Here is a 16,098-nt window from a genome sequence, read left to right on the forward strand (position 1 = left end):
TTGACTCCGCCGGCTTATGAAGGTAAAGAACACACAGCTTCTTCCTTTTGAAAGAAGATACTCTTCAGAGTGTCCAGGGTTCATTTACACAGACGTAAAACACACTGTAAAGTTGTTCTCTGCAGTACAACTGCTGCTATACATTACAGGCCCTTACTTTAAAATGAAAAATGAAAAAATAATGTATTCAGCAATTAAAGTGCAGCATGGAACAACTTACAAGACTCCAGCAACTTCTAGCTGAAGAGAACTTAGCAATAATTAATGTGCATGTTGTGTACTCTTGCTGAGTCAAAGCTGTAAATATTAATCAAGCTTTGCAAATGTGACAAGCTTAATGGACGAATTGTGCAGCACGAGTCTCCTTTATGGACTTGATGCATCTTCCCATACAGAGCCGATGTTCTCACAAGCATGTCTGCTCGCTGAGCCACGAGGATGATGATACTGCATCTGCTATGAGCGGTTAATATGCCTTCGAAATACAAATCACTTTCCACCGCCTGCCAGAAAACCAGTAAAGGAGCCGTTAGCTTAGGATCTTGAAAAATATTATGTTTTTCTCCACTGCTTAAAAAAGAATATTGTTTAAAGGGGACATATTATGCAAAATTAACTTTTAATCATTTAAATCCTTATATTTGGGACTCTGGCGGCCCTATCAGTTTGTGAAAAAAGATGACTCACTCGTGTTTTTGTGGTCCTCCACAGTCTAAGTACAGGAGATGAAACATGCGATGTTGACTTCCGCGCTCACTGGGACGTCACAAGACGCTAAATTCCTGGAATTGTTTGTCTCGCGGAGCTCCGCTTTGTCCGTAAAACACACGAGAGTGCTGGCGAGGGCAATGGTAGCCGAAAACCGGAAGTCCGCAAACATTTCTATTCTTGGCTCCACAGTGCAGCACAGAGTCCTACACAAACTTCCAGCCTCAGAGGATTTACATACACCTTCTAATATGTCACAGAGACTCAGGAATAATGTTCATATAACAAACCGAACTCACCAACAACAACAGTAGAGCCAAAGTATTTGCATTAAAAAAAATGTTTTTGAAAATGTTTATGTTTTGAATACATGTTTTGGCATGTGGCGCCACCTACCGCCGTCTACCAATCATTGCAGTCAATAGAGTCTTAGCTGCCGAGCAACCACGGGTTGCCAGTTATGTCAGAAAACGAAACCTAAAAGACCTCGGCATTTTGAATTTGAGTGTAGTAAGTAGTTTTTGGCCACATTCTTACACATGGCGACTTTAAGTTTCGTTTTACTTTTTTTTAAGGTGGACCTAAAGAGATACTACTAAACAAAGCGTTCTGAACAGGGCTGTTTTGGCAGGCTGCTATGGTTCTTCATCCTTAAGGTATTTTTGACCAAAGCATGTCACAGACATGTTCATTAGGACACCAGGGAACTAGTTTAACTTGGAGAAATTGTGTATAATATGACACCCTTTAAGTTGAAAACAGAATACAGAGGCAGTGTTGAGCCCATGACTTGTTGACAGTCACTTGACATTTCCATGCACAGTTAAATCGAACTCAGGTTCTACTGGACAACTGTCTTTGTCCCCTTATACAAGCACTGGCGGGGAATTGATTTATTGAATGAAGTGTGTCCACCATTCATCCCCTTTCAGCCTTAGGCTTAGGCACTTTAGCTGACGGCGAGTCATTCCAAGTCCTCCGACATCCATGAACTTTAAAATATTCAATTCTTTAAAGTCCCTGGCTGTGCATACACATTCTGGTTTTCTCACTTTAGTGGGGACCAGAGTCTGCAAACGTCACTGTTTGTAGAATATTAACATAAATGCTGCGGTATTAAACCACAAATTTGTCGAGAGTGGGACATTTTTACCATTTTTATCGCAGGTTACCGTCATAGTATACAGAAACACAGAATGTGTTTAGCTTCAATCCTCCTCCCTCGTTCTCTCCCTCCTCCTCTTGCGGAATTTTAATACAGTGCCAGAAATTGTCTGTGTGTAAGACACATTTTCAGGACAAAGAAATCTCAGGTAGGTCTCAGCAGGTGCGGTTACTCATAGTGAACAGGTTGCAATTTCATTCACAAGTTCTCAGCCTCTGTTTTCGAACATAATATAATGTGTGAAGAGGTGAAAGTCTTCATTTGATTGACAGCGTCTTTCAGCTGACATCCATGTTTTTTGTCACTTTTGTCTTCTTCACTGTACGGGCTTATTCTATTATTTCCAGGCAGTGGAAACTGTGGTGCATCCCCAGAGTAACCGAGACCAAATACAAATACAATTCATTTAATTTGTTTCTAATATCATGTAAATGTACAATGTATTGTGGTTCTCAAACTTTTTATACCAAGAATCACCTGAGAAAATACTGAGCTCTTGAACTAACACCATTATCGCTGGTGTTAAAATACAGTGGGTTTTAAGTAGGCCGAGCAAAGTCAGCTATAGACTTTTCACAGGAGGCAGATTTATTACATATTTATATATACATCACACACTGGTATAGTGGAATTAAAGATGGAGCGAGAGATAAGGTGAATAGTTATTATTAGTTAATTTGGGTTTTTTTCTACATTGGTATAAACAGTATAGGGTTCTAGCTAGCGCATTTTAGCGCGTTGGCCGCTAATCCTAGCGTAAAAGGCCTATGCGCTAAAATGCGCTAGCTAGAACCCCGTACTTTATGATAATAGCTGCTTAATTAATTGTAAAAGTTTGAAGTGCAAAGAGTACACACTTTTTTACAAGGCATCAAAATCTGCCACGAACACACAACACCATTCATAAGCTAAAATGCACATGTGTGTCTCTTTGATCCATTTGTTGTCCTTCCTTGTTCTGAAAGGCAAAAATGTGTTGATTAGAATTTGTTCTTTATTATGTTTAAGATATTATCTTCAAACCCTAAATCCGTGCTGTGTTGCGATCACCCAGAGGATAATGTTAGACCTCCTCCCCATGTTCAAATGCTAAAACATGTATTGTGAAGTAGCTTTTTTACCTCGGTGTGGCAAAAGCACAACAGATGTTCATGTGCTCGCAAATCGGCATCACATTTGTGTGCGAATCACACCATTAATAAGTGTCAGCTGGCTCTCTTGTTCTTTTCAGATCAGCAGGCGCTTTCATTTATTTTATTTGAATCGTACTTTGAATGTAAATACGCAAATGGCGCAGAGTCAGCTCGCGCTGCACCGCAGTGCCGTGAGAAAACACGGGGTATTGTGCGCGGGTTGTTCCGTCGAACCGCAGATACGCTTTTAATAATTAGTGTACATGCAGGGCTGGCTGTGATGCTTTGCTTTTCGAAAAAAAAAGTGCACATATTCAATAAGCACAGACAATTTAGGCGGATGCTTGAATCTTTTGTGAAAATCTGCCAGCAGCGCTAATGATGAATGGATACGAGGAAAGAACCAATTCAGTAATATTTCACCGAGTGACAAAAGCGCTGAAAATCATTACTTTGGATGCCAATACTGTTTGGAGAGGGACAAAACGAATAAGTGTCAAAGGAAATTGGAAAATAATACCCTAAAATGCTGATAAATGTCAACATGGGTTGAGTCAGAAAAAGGGAGACGAAGACATCACTGTGTCCATAATTTGATCTAATTCTGAAGTAGAGGTCGACTGTTATGGGTTTTTCTATGGCCGGTATTGTTATTGGTATTGGCAGTCGATGCCAGAACTGCATTTTATTTAAATTTAGTTTTATAACAAATATGAAACATGAAAGGGCTTACATTTTGCTAAACTTTTATCGAATAACACATGAGATCTGCATTGTTATGCCTGCACTGCAGTGCACATATACCTATATATTATTATTATTATATATTTTTTGTGCTATCTGAAAAAATCCAATGGTTTGTGAAAGCTGAGATGTCAAAGCACCACATGTGTATTACAGTAATTTCACTTGCTCTGTTGCAGGGAGCTGGCAAACCAGCTTCTTTGTCACCAGAGAGGAGAGAGAGTTTCTATTTTTTTGGCTAGTTTTTGGACATGACTCAAAATTGAAAATTGTTAATACACTATTTTAACATGCAGTTAATTGTAAATAACTGCCAGATATTGAAAGTTATTCTGGAAAATGTGTCAAAAATCACTTATTCGGAGGACATTCTGGCACTTTTATGGTTAAAATAAATGGAAATAATGTATTAAATAAATATGAAACAGGTAAAAATTTGGATAAAAGAGATATATTGGCTGATAAATTAGCGGATTATTTAAAAAAAATTAAAATAATAATATGTGTCAATAAACACTTACAAGTAAAGATCATTTGTCATGCTATTTTATAGCACACGCTCACTGCCTCAGGGAGCTGATGTGACTGCAAATAACCTTCACATAATGTAACACAACAGGCATCTGTCAGTATCTTTGGTGACAGATGTTTTCTGCCTCTGGTGGAAAGAACAAGAGCGTCCTGCTGTCTACCTTTAAAAAAAAAAAAAAAAAAAAATGGCTGCACTGTGCATTAGGAGCAACTTGATGTGAATCGGCAATCAGACTTCCTGTGGAGACTGATTTGTCTGGAAATTGGCAACATGGGCTCAAGAACGTCTGTTGTCAACATGTAATTCTCACATATCCAATAGGTTAAGTGAATTTAATGTGGTCATAATTAAATGGGAAATCCATTCATGTTACACATCAAAAGGGTTACAGATAACATAACGTACTGCAGCATATGTGAATCTGCTGAGCCAGGTTGCTTGAACGTCTCTCTTTTTTCCCCTTTTCTAACTTTGAACAAAAACTCGAATGTATTTCCATCTCCTCTAATAAAGTAAAAGTCATTTAATGTGGCGTCACTCTGCGAATAAGTGTCTCCATAATTTAACAGAACCTACTTTTCCTCTGAGCTCCCACAGCTCACATCCCACAAACCAGGAGAAATAAATCCACACTGTTCATCCGATATGAAAATGCGCCTTATGTGGTATGCAGACACGTCTCCTGTGATAAATCTCCAAAAAGTCATAATAGGAACAAGCTGTGTGACTATTTCCAATTAGAATTTAAGATGCATAATTAGTTTACACTGTGGCACTCATTCAGAAACAGAACACGGGGGGGCCACCGCGACGAGCTTTATCAGTCGTTGAGATGACTAAGAGAAGAGAGATTTGCCTAACGGGAGATTTCAGATCTGCTGTGAAGCAAAATCTGACGAGAGAGACGCTATGGGTCTTGTTGGCTCAGTGACACAGCGTGCACAAGAGAAATGGGGAGGAAAAAAATGCAAACATGAACCAAAACGAGTGGACTGCTGCTGCATGCACAGGCTGAGAGGGAGAAATACTGGAGAAGCACAGGCAACCCAGCTTTCAGCTGAATGAGTTTGTGGCCCTCATCCCGGGTTTAAGCAACGGGGAAGCGTTTTGGCAGATACAGGATGACACAGATGCTTGAACAAGATATGTGGCAGTAATTTGTTTTTGTATAAAGTCAAACAAATTACGGCTGTTATTAACGCTGACACATCTGCTTGTTTCTTACTTTAAGGGTGATTTATTTGAGCCGGAGCGAGCAGCAGCAGCAGCAGCAGCAGCAGCAGTGTTAAAGGTTGGCCTGGGTTTGCAGAGGCGAATTCTTAATGCACATCATTATGTTCATTATTGGCCGTAGCGCACAGGTCAAGACTGTGCAGGCATTCTTTACAAGGCAGCGCTGTGAAAAACGAGGAAGGTGCAATTTGTCCTGCATTAACTCTGACAGTGGCGGATTAAATCTCGTATAGCAGACAATATACAAATGATTTCAGGTGTGGAAAAAGTCCAAAAGTTTTTTTTTTATTATTATTATTTATTGATTCAGAATTCCATTAGCATCACTGTAATATTTCAGGAGGAAATTCAGTAAATCGAAGTTGGGATGATGATGATAGGAAAGAAGGAGAGGAAGTATGGATGATTTAATCTGAAAGAAGGCAGTAATTCAAGTGCTGTAAAACACCCAGAAAGAAAGTATACATTGATGAAGTTCAGACGCACACACTACTGAGATGTTTTGTTAACTAATGAAATAAGTAACTCATGTTGAAAAATGTATGAATACACATAAAATACAAGATTTTGCACACACACACACGCACAAAATGTCAAGATGCTTAACAACTCAGCAGCTGCTGCCGTTGCATGGCTGCATTTGGTTTGGAAGATTAAGAAAATCTATCTATGGCTAGTATTTTTATGCAAGTGCAGCACAAACAGGATGAGGAGATTCCTCCAGACCTTCTCAAGTTGAAAAAAGATACGGTTTAGACACCGGCGTCCTCTCTGTTTCGTGGCCATGATCCATGCGCGTCTGCTGTGCTGTGCAGCGATTCTTGTTGCCTGGAAAAGTGCTGACAAACGATGACAGAAGATGAAATGTGTCTTTGTAAAGTCGTCGACGCCATTGCTTTGAAAATGTCCAAAGTCTGTGTAAAGTAGAGGTGTGATTTTTTTGACTGAAGTTGCAACTGCGACGCGATCTTCATTTGAGTAACATATTGAAAATTATTACTGTGAGAGATATTTGTGCAGATCTGTGAGAAACAAAGATCTATTTAATCTAAAATGGTAATTTGACTTTTGACTATTGTGCCTCCTGCCATTTGAAAATTGCAGTCTGCCGTATTTTGCGATCTTAATTAAATTTCAATGAATTGTTCAGCCCTAGTCTCAATGTTCCCATTCCATTCCGGAGTATAATTCCAGGTTAAGGACTGAAACATGTGGGTCATATTTATATGTTTGTGAAACAATATTCTATGTGCCTGAACTGTAGTAAACTTTAAGTCCTTCATTCACTTCAAACGATTGACAATTTGAGAGCATTTGTCTCTGTGAGGTTGTTTATTTTAATAGGGTGATGGTGTATATCAGATAATCTACATTTTGAACATCTTGTGCTTGTTAATTTATCATAACTATACCCTCAGCTTTAAAGGTGCATTATGTAATAAATCTAAAGCAACTGGCCATAAAATCCTCCTAATATGTCACAGAGACTCAGGAATAATGTTCATATAACAAACTGAACTCACCAACAACAACAATACAGCCAAAATATTTGCATTAAAAAAAATATTTTGCAGACTGCAAATCATGTTTATGTTTTGAAATCATGTTTTGGCATGTGGCGCCGCTGTGAAAAAAGTCCCAATCATTGCAGTCAGTAGAGTCTCAGCTGCCGAGCAACCACGGGTTGCCAGTTACGTCAGAAAACGAAACCTAAAAGACCTCGGTATTTTGAATTTGAATGTAGTAACCGTTTTTGGCCACATTCTTACATATGGCACCTTTAAGTGTACACTATATCATGAATTATTCCTTAGCTCTACAGAGAACAGTAAATCTCCTAAGATACATTCTTTTGAAATGATATGTAATAATGTAGTGTGGATGAAAAAAGCCCTCACATCATCAAGCTTTGGAACACAAAATCCTAAACCATACAATACAATATATAACAAGAAGGAAAAATATATTTGTACAGTAAAATCACACCCAAAGTTCTAAGGGAGGGCTGGCCTCGACTGCATTAAATCAAATTTGCTGAGACTGATTACCCAAAAATACTGAATTTGTTTTACAGTCTATTTGTACCCGAAAACTGAGAGACATAAGACACACAATCAGAAATCAGTCCAGACGTGTAGTAAGGAGCATGACTGTCCTTGCCATTGTTTATGTCCTGACCCTTTCAAAGTCCAACTTTGTCTGTTTGAAGGACGTGGCGTGTGTGCACGAGGTCACGCATGGTCAGAATTAATCTAAGTCAGTAAACAGTCTGACCTGAGAAGCCTCAGCGCGGGGGTTTATCGCTGTGTACTCACCTTAACGCCACTGTCAACAGTCAACTTTTACAGGCATTGGCAGATTTGTTGTGCTTTGGGTAAGCTGCCAGCTTTCCAATTAAAAACTCTGCCAGTCTCCTTCAAACCAACACAGCTCTCCGTGCTTTATTAATTCATTAACAAGAGGAGCACGTGTGCAAAGTGTTTTTCGAATAATTTGTAAATCAATCCCTTTTTCACCTTCTTCTGTGACACGTCGGTGTGAAAAATGACAGTTTTAGAATGTGTTCATCTGTTCACCAAATGTGTTTTTTTTCTTTACAACGGTATGTGCACGAAAGAAGGAGCTATTACTGCGTATTATCTGGTGTAATCTGATGCTGTAGCCCATCTGCTCCAAGGTTTGACGTGGTGTGCATGCAGAGATGGCCTTCTACATACTGTATCTTGGATGTACTGAGTGGTTCGTAAGCCCTATATATCAGGGGTCTCAAACTCAAATGACCTGGGGGCACCTGAGTGTCTAGTTTGGTCAGTGAGGGGCCTGTGAAGTCAAAAAAGGGCCAATTTTTTGAGAAAAAGACATGGAAATAATAATATTTATGATGATATTTCACCTAATTTCACAAAGTGATTGTTTTGATATGGAACGAGAAAAAAAAGGTACATAACATAGTAATAAAAAACATACAGAAATAACTAATTTAGAGCTGCAACTAATGATTATTTTCGTAATCCATTAATCTGTCGGTTGTTTTCTCGATTAATCGTTTGGTCCATAAAATGTGAGAAAAAAAAAAAAAATCATCAGTGTTTGTCAAACCTGGAAATGACAATGTTCGCTAAAGTTTTAATGATTTCTTTGTTATGTGGAGCAAAGAAACAAAGAAAATATTCACATTTAAGAAGCGAAAACAATCAGAAATCTTGTTTTAATCATAAAAAGATTAACCGATGATCAAAATAGTTGCCGATTCATTTAGTAATCGATTAATAATCAATTAATTGATTAATCGTTTCAGCTCTAAACTCATTATTAGTTGGGCCGCATGCAATTGATTTGGGGGCCGCCAGTTTGAGACCCCTGCTTTATATGATAGTGAGTGAAAATCACAGTAGATCAGCAATTTCTGAGCTTCTCAGACCAGCGCATCTGTTACCAAAAACCATATCATGTTCAAGGTCACTAACATCACCTTTCTTCTCCATTGTGCTCATTATATTATTGTGAGTGGGCACAAGTACACCAGGGCCTTTACATGTTCAGCTTTGGTTGGCGACTTTCACTGTGAATCATTGCCTCTTATTTTTTCCTGAATGAATGCAAATTGCCACCCACATATCGGACAAATAAAATGATATGTTTTATCCTAAGATATGCTCTGTATGGAGGAATATGACAAATACATGCACAATCACTTAAACCCACGTGCACACAGGGAGAACATGTGAACTTCACACAGAAAGGCCCCTTGACCTTCTTGCTGTGGGGCAAGAATGCTAGCCACTGTAGCGCCACTATAGAAGTGGTACATTGAACAACAATTAAATGCATTGAATTGCCGCTCATAGTTAAAGGGGACATATTATGCAAAATCAACTTTTTAATCATTTAAATCCTTATATTTGGGACCCTGGAGGCCCTACCAGTAGCCAAAGTGTGAAAAAAAAATGACTCAGTCATGTTTTTGTGGTCCTCGTCAGTCTAAGTACAGGAGATAAAACACGCGATGTTGACTTCTGCGCTCATTGGGACGTTACAATGCTCTAAATTCCTGGAATTTTTGTCTTGAGGAGCTCTGCTTTGTCCGTAAAACACGCAAGAGTGCTGGCGAGGGCAACGGTATCCGAAAACCGGAAGTCTGCAAACATTCACATTCTTGGCTCCACAGTGTAGTCCTACACAAACTTCCAGCCTCAGAGGATTTATCAGTCCAGTGGATACATGTTATATATGACAGCAATGTGCCTGTTAGAGCCTGCAAATGATCACTTTTCCAAATGCTAACTTTTGTTAGCTCCCAGTAGCCTTTGTGGCTGATGTAATTTCCTGTCCCTTAAGTTTCATTTTACTTTTTTAAGGTGGACCTTAAGAGATACTACTAAACATAGCGTTCTGAACAGGGCTGCTTTGGCAGGGAGATTGAACTGCTGTGCTGTTTCATCCTTATGGTATTTTAACCAAAGCATGTCATGTTCAGCCGGACACCAGGGAACGAGGTTAACTTAAAGAAATAGGGTATGATATGGGACCTTTAAGATAACCACTGAAGAAAATGTCCAAAATCTAAAAAATTACAGTCACTGTGCATTGTGAAGAATGTGATATATACAGGATTTTTGGATTGTATTGGATGTCACATTTTTATCTGTCCGATACTGACCGATATCGATTTCCATCCCTAATGATTAGAGGGAAGCTGTTAAAGTAAAAACAGCTCAAAGGAACATTATACAGGAATATGTTAATGGTAGATTAAGCTCTTCCTGTTTAAGTTGCTGAGTTTGAGTCCGATAATGAAAGAGGAATTACTTTGCACATCACAGAGAAGGAAATACTTGTTTTGTGGCTCATGAGAGTGGATGTAGATGGGGTTATAAAAACATATAAAGTAATAAAAAAAGAAAAGAAAGGAAACGAAAGGACACTTATTCTGGAGAAGTCCTTCACTTATCAGAGCACTCTAGACAGAGCAGTATCTAATGAATCAATGTGCACTTAATGTATTGGCTCAATTAATACTCCCACAAAGGTGTCCGTGGCTGTAAAGAATAAAGTAACATTAAGCGATTAATGTGGGAGTCCGAACAAAGTCGAAATCATTCCAACTCTGTTTTTAACGTCCTCTAAAGTCACCTCTCAATATTAGATCAGTCTGAAAACAGGGCTAACAAAAATGGCCGTCATACAGTTTACAACCGGAGATGTCAGTCGCTGTCTCCGCTGCTTTGTTGTTAAAAAAAAAAGAAAAAAAAGAAAGCAAAGCAACATTTTTATCCAACGTTTAGCTTGAGTTTGGCTCCAAAGGCTGTTTAGCTGTCAGCAATGACAAGATAATGAATCCTGCTTTTGTCCACTCCCTTATCTGCAGTGTAATGATCCAGTGTGTGATTATGGGTTAAGAAAAGTGGTCCAGAATCACAAGATAACAAATAAAGTATTCCAAACTGTCAATTGCAGGATACGTGTGTGTGCCAGCAATAATTTCATCCTGCCTTATTTTCTTTTTATGTCATCTTTCTTCTCAACATTTTCCCCAAGATTATTTGAACATCCTGCCCCATTTTTGTTGTTAGTCATCATTTTCTCTTAAAGCTTTCCGGCAAGCAATTTGTCAACAGTACACGAGTTCTGCAGAACAGAAGCAGAACAAAAAAAAAATAATGTTTTTTGTACAAACATAACCAAAGAAAGCATCTTCATTGAATATTCACTGCTCAGGAAGCACCATGCGTTTCCTGAGCATGTCAAGTTAATTTTAATTTGATGACATTTGCTGCTGTTGCAAGCATCTGTTGCAGTCAGAAGACAAATGTCCTTGTTTTTTTTCGTTTTTTTTTTTCTGAGACATGCTGCTTCTTGTTCCCGCAGGACTACAATGACGAGATCAGACAGGAGCAACTGAGAGAGCTCTCTCTCCTCAACGGCTCTGACGAGTCGAGCAGAGGGAGAAGTGCCCAAGGGAGGAGCGTGCGACCGGCAACCGCCGCATCTACAAGGTAAAGTGCGAGATAAAGCTGTGTAAAAAAGCCGCTTTTGAACCAAGCGAGTGGTTGTTTTTCTTTGCGTGGAAACAGTAATCAAGGCATCTTGAAGTGAAGAAATTACATAGGGTGCTATTATAATAAAAGATCTGCGAGAGAAAATGTGGCTGTCTTTCCTTCAAAGCCCATCTGTTTTAAAAGCAGGCATTTGTGCTCGGATGTTGTTTGTTATGTTGTCATGGTGACAAGTTAAAAACACTCTGAACACCATTTCTAATTTCTGTATTCAATCAATTATGTTTACAGTTTCTTTATTGGATCAAAGTTTTTCACTATTGGGGTTTTGTAACATTTATGGACTTTCAGGGAGCGATGATATGAAAAACAAGGTCAGAGTAATGATCGGAATTAGCCTGATTATCTCTTACTTTGACATTTTCACATTGTTTATGCAAAAGCATGCATAAAATAATTCATAATATGTCTTGTCTTGTCTAGACGATATCCAAACTGCTTGCACTGTGACAAAAAAAGAAATTGCCTGATCCCGTGTAAAAATGTGACCGGTGTGGCGAGCTGCTCACCCAGAGTCACATTTGATCAGGTGAACTTTTGTAAACACCCGTGTGTGCAATGAGTGAGCAACAACTCAAATAAACCGGTTTACAGAAAGAGTACAGAGAGTTGTTTTTAAATAAAAATACAATTTGAAACAAGACCATTTAGCAAATTTAGTGCATACATTATGCAGAACATCAGACCCAGAGTTCATCATGTTCTGTCAATTAAATGTCCCACTATTTTGTCAGATAAGGCATACAAACCGGAAGGAATTCAAATCATTACATGGTAAGTTGACATGGGAATAATACATAAAACTCCTTATATGGACATCTTGGGGGGGGTGTTTATAGGTCAAACATTCAGGCTTTAAAAAAATGCATGTTTTTTTGTCTTCTTATGTGTTGTTGAGTAAAAGTTATGATTCATTTTCATTGCATTTTAGTATTGATATAAAGTAGCAACAGTGCTGCAGAAGTCGCACAATCTTTCAAGTGAACTGTGACGTATTTCCAAATATCAAATTCAATCCGATTTTAAAAAAATGTTAGTACTTTTGTTACTCAGGTGTGTTTATATAGTTGGTGAAAATTGAAAAGATATTTTCCATCAGATTGAAAAAAAGGATATAAGAAACTATTTATTGCAAATTTTTATAACCTCCATAACCTGTACAATACGACCCTGTTTTGTTCTGCCATGGAGTTTATATGGGTGTATAGGTATTTAATGGTGATGCAGATCCTGATCCATATTGATGTTAACCTAACAAGATAAGGTAGTGTATTGACACTGTGGGACACTGAGTGGCCTGGGTGGAGGTCTGCACTCTCTCTGGTTGAGTGTTTTCTCTGGTTGTTGCATGTTACACCTTGTTTGTTGATCCGTGCTCCCATCACTGTTAAAAAGGATGCAAAAGTCAATTTTGACACTTGCTCCATGCGCTGAGACTGTTAAAATAGAGAGCGTAATGCTTCACAGCGTCTGATTGGCTTAGCCATGCATGAAGCTGCTAGTGTGAAACACCTGCCTCTTCCACTCCACTTCATAGCTCGTTTTAGAGTAAATTGTCCGTAATCTACCTGAGCCGTGGTGGTCTCTTGGGAGTGTGCGCGGGTACAGTTTGCTACAGCGGTGTGGCCTAATTCAGGCAAGTGTATGCAGATGCTCTGAATCCCACAGAAACACGGGATGCTCCCAATTTGAAGTCACCACCAGCACTTCCCTGCCCAGATTTTCTCCTCGTGGCAGACCGATAAGCGATTACTGTAAATCTCCGTGAAAAATATGCACCAGTAATTCCCCCTTGAATGTCTGTATTTTTGGTACACAATGAGCGGCTACCTAGTAAAGGATGTGCCAGAGGAAGAAAGAGCATCTTAGCCCACCTACATCATGCAGCACCTAAAATGTAAACTTCGCAGACAATAGACAGCTTTGAAGAGCGAAGTCCACCCCGCTGCTGGACACTGGACACTCAGGCGGTGTCGATCTCAATCAAAAACAGGGTCTGAGTTTTTTTTTATACAGAACAGGCTCTAATTAACCTTGTTTTCGAAGTATTTTGACACATTATCCATACATGAATAAGCATTTCCCGAGACGGGAAAAGAAATTGTTTCATCGCAGACAATTAAAATAGACAATAAATTATCTCTTGAATGAAAATCTCTCCACAATGCAATCTGGGATTTGAAATATCATTGGTGCATGATACCAGTGGGCTGGTTCTTATAGACGGGTGTGTATGTGCTACAGCAAAGTTAAAAAAAAACTTTCCACATTTCATCTTTCCTGCCCAAGCCCTCTGGTCTTTAATGTCTCCCTGCTGCACAAGCATTCACAACACCTGGTTAACTACATTTTCCTTTTTTATTTTGACACTACTTCATCATGCAACTGAAAAGAGGGCAAAGCAGGAAAAGACACAAAGTGACGCTCTGATCATTACAGGAATGAGCTCAGCACCAGTAGATGCTACCGCCAACCACAACGCGAGGCAGCCGTGTGCAGCGATAAGACGAATTGAACAGATTTGAGACATTGTTTTAACTGCACTTTTTCCCACTCAAATCACTGTGGCTTAATTACACATGCTGTGAAGTAAGCTCCTCTGAGCAAATTGATGCCATGTCTGTCTGTGTGTTTGTTTGTTTGCTTTACCAGGGGCCACAGAGGCACGGGGAGGAGTGCTGCAGCACCTCGAGGGACAGCGGCAGCAGCAGCAGCAGCAGCAGCAGCAGCAGCGTCACACGGCAAACTTCCCACAACTGCTTTGACGAGGGAGGCACAAGCTCCAAGAGCCAGGGGGGCAGCGGGGAGCGCCGGATACAGGGTCCCGCTGTTAGCAGTCACACATGAATCATATGACGAATATGTGAGTCCAATCCTCTTTGCACAAGCTGAAAAGTATAGCTGATAGTAATGTTACTTGAGCTGTGTCAAAAATCAGACGTGGTTTGATTCCCCCTTTCATGTGATCTGGTTGAGTCTCTCGAGTCGTTCGGGGACATGTTTGAGAAATTAGGTCAAACTAACAACATGCTTTTATGAAATTAACTTTTCTTTTAGTAAACAGTGCCTCTTATAATGAGTTTGGATCTGCATTTCAGCACTTAGGACAAGTAATCAATCATCTGCATTGCTTTTATCTACTTCATCCATATTTCAAGCACTCTATACATTTATATATATTTATATATAAATCGGCATCATATTCCATATACATATAAATGAGACCTTTAATAACACAGCATAACTCATATCACAAACATTTCTGCCAGTATATTTTGATAAATTACCTAACACCAGCAATGGCAGCATAATTGGATGTTTCCCACTCATCACATTACGCTGCATGAATGCTACTCATTTAAAAAACAATATTCTACATTTGCATACGGTGGATGTGTGAATAACCCAAAAAAAATACTTTTCTAACACAGTTTTTATAGTGAGGATTTTTACCGGTAACCGGACTCATTTTTAGCATCAGTAAAGCATCAGTTATGGAGGAAATGGCATCTCACTGATGTCATAAAAGTAGGCATGAAAGTGTAAGATTAAGGTTATAAATGTTAAAAAAACGCAGTCTGAGAGAAGGGCTATTAGTCAGAGCAGTTGAGGGTTAGATCTTGTAACTTAGGTGACTTTTTGACCTTGGAGACAGCAGATAATAAAAACCGTCACTGTTAAGTCCACCGCACTTACGGTCAAATTTTGACTGCGTAAAATGTAGGTGTAAAAATCAAAATTTCATCCACTATCGCGCCAGAAGTGTTCATAAAACTCCAAAGAAACAAATTAAAGCACTAAAATAATGAACAGAGCTATAACAATAAGTGTTTTACCCGATTTGATTGAATGACCAGCGAGTTGTGCATGGTCTTTTTTCCACAAACTGAGGCACAAAACAAGGCTCACTGAAGAGACAGGGCAAAATATTTATTCTTTTCGCTTCAAATAACACTGAAATCTAGTGGCAAATACGCTCGTCCTCCAAAATCTTCCAAGGTCATTTTGGAAAACATCACGGCGAGCTCAAAGTTTCCTCCAAATGAAGAAAGGCAACACTTTTACCAGTCTATTTCCTCAGAGCCTTCCTGCTAAGCAAACCCCCCCATGTGTGCTGGCAATTGAAGATTGGGCTGTCTGCACGGGGAAATGCACAAGCGCAGTCTCATTACCAAACCAAATTGAGTTCTGATATAGAGCCTGTGTATTCCTGAGGAGTGAGGAAAGAGAGGCATTTCTTCTCTTTGTAATTGGAGGTTGGGAAGGAGGGTGGGAGCATGGAGATGAGGGGATTATGGAAAGATGAGTTTGTCCTGAACATTTTCTTTCCTCATATCTCACTTTGCTGCTGCTTTTTTTTTTCTACTACATTACACAATTTTCTTTGAACGTGTTTCCAGAATGTTGTAAGACCTCTTCGTGGTCCAGGTTTATATATCTTTTTTTTACCCAGTAATTGAGTAAACACTTGTTATTGCTCTTATTCCTCTATGAAAATCCTGTCGTGTACCGAGGCACAATATTAGA

At 39.2% G+C, this 16,098-nt stretch overlaps 1 protein-coding gene across 1 annotated transcript in view; it reads left to right on the top strand.

Annotated features, from left to right (window-relative positions):
• Nucleotides 1–16,098, top strand: part of khdrbs2 (KH domain containing, RNA binding, signal transduction associated 2) — a gene marked incomplete at both ends in the record, with an annotated part of 60,542 nt that overhangs the window by 31,162 nt on the left and 13,282 nt on the right. Inside the window, 2 exons of the mRNA XM_083898105.1 lie at nucleotides 11,384–11,511; nucleotides 14,224–14,434. Of these exons, the coding sequence (XP_083754231.1) occupies nucleotides 11,384–11,511; nucleotides 14,224–14,434 (339 nt within the window). The remainder of the gene's footprint in view (nucleotides 1–11,383; nucleotides 11,512–14,223; nucleotides 14,435–16,098) is intronic.

Source organism: Microchirus variegatus (assembly GCF_963457635.1).
Source record: "Microchirus variegatus genome assembly, chromosome: 11".
Classification (NCBI taxonomy): Eukaryota; Metazoa; Chordata; class Actinopteri; order Pleuronectiformes; family Soleidae; genus Microchirus; species Microchirus variegatus.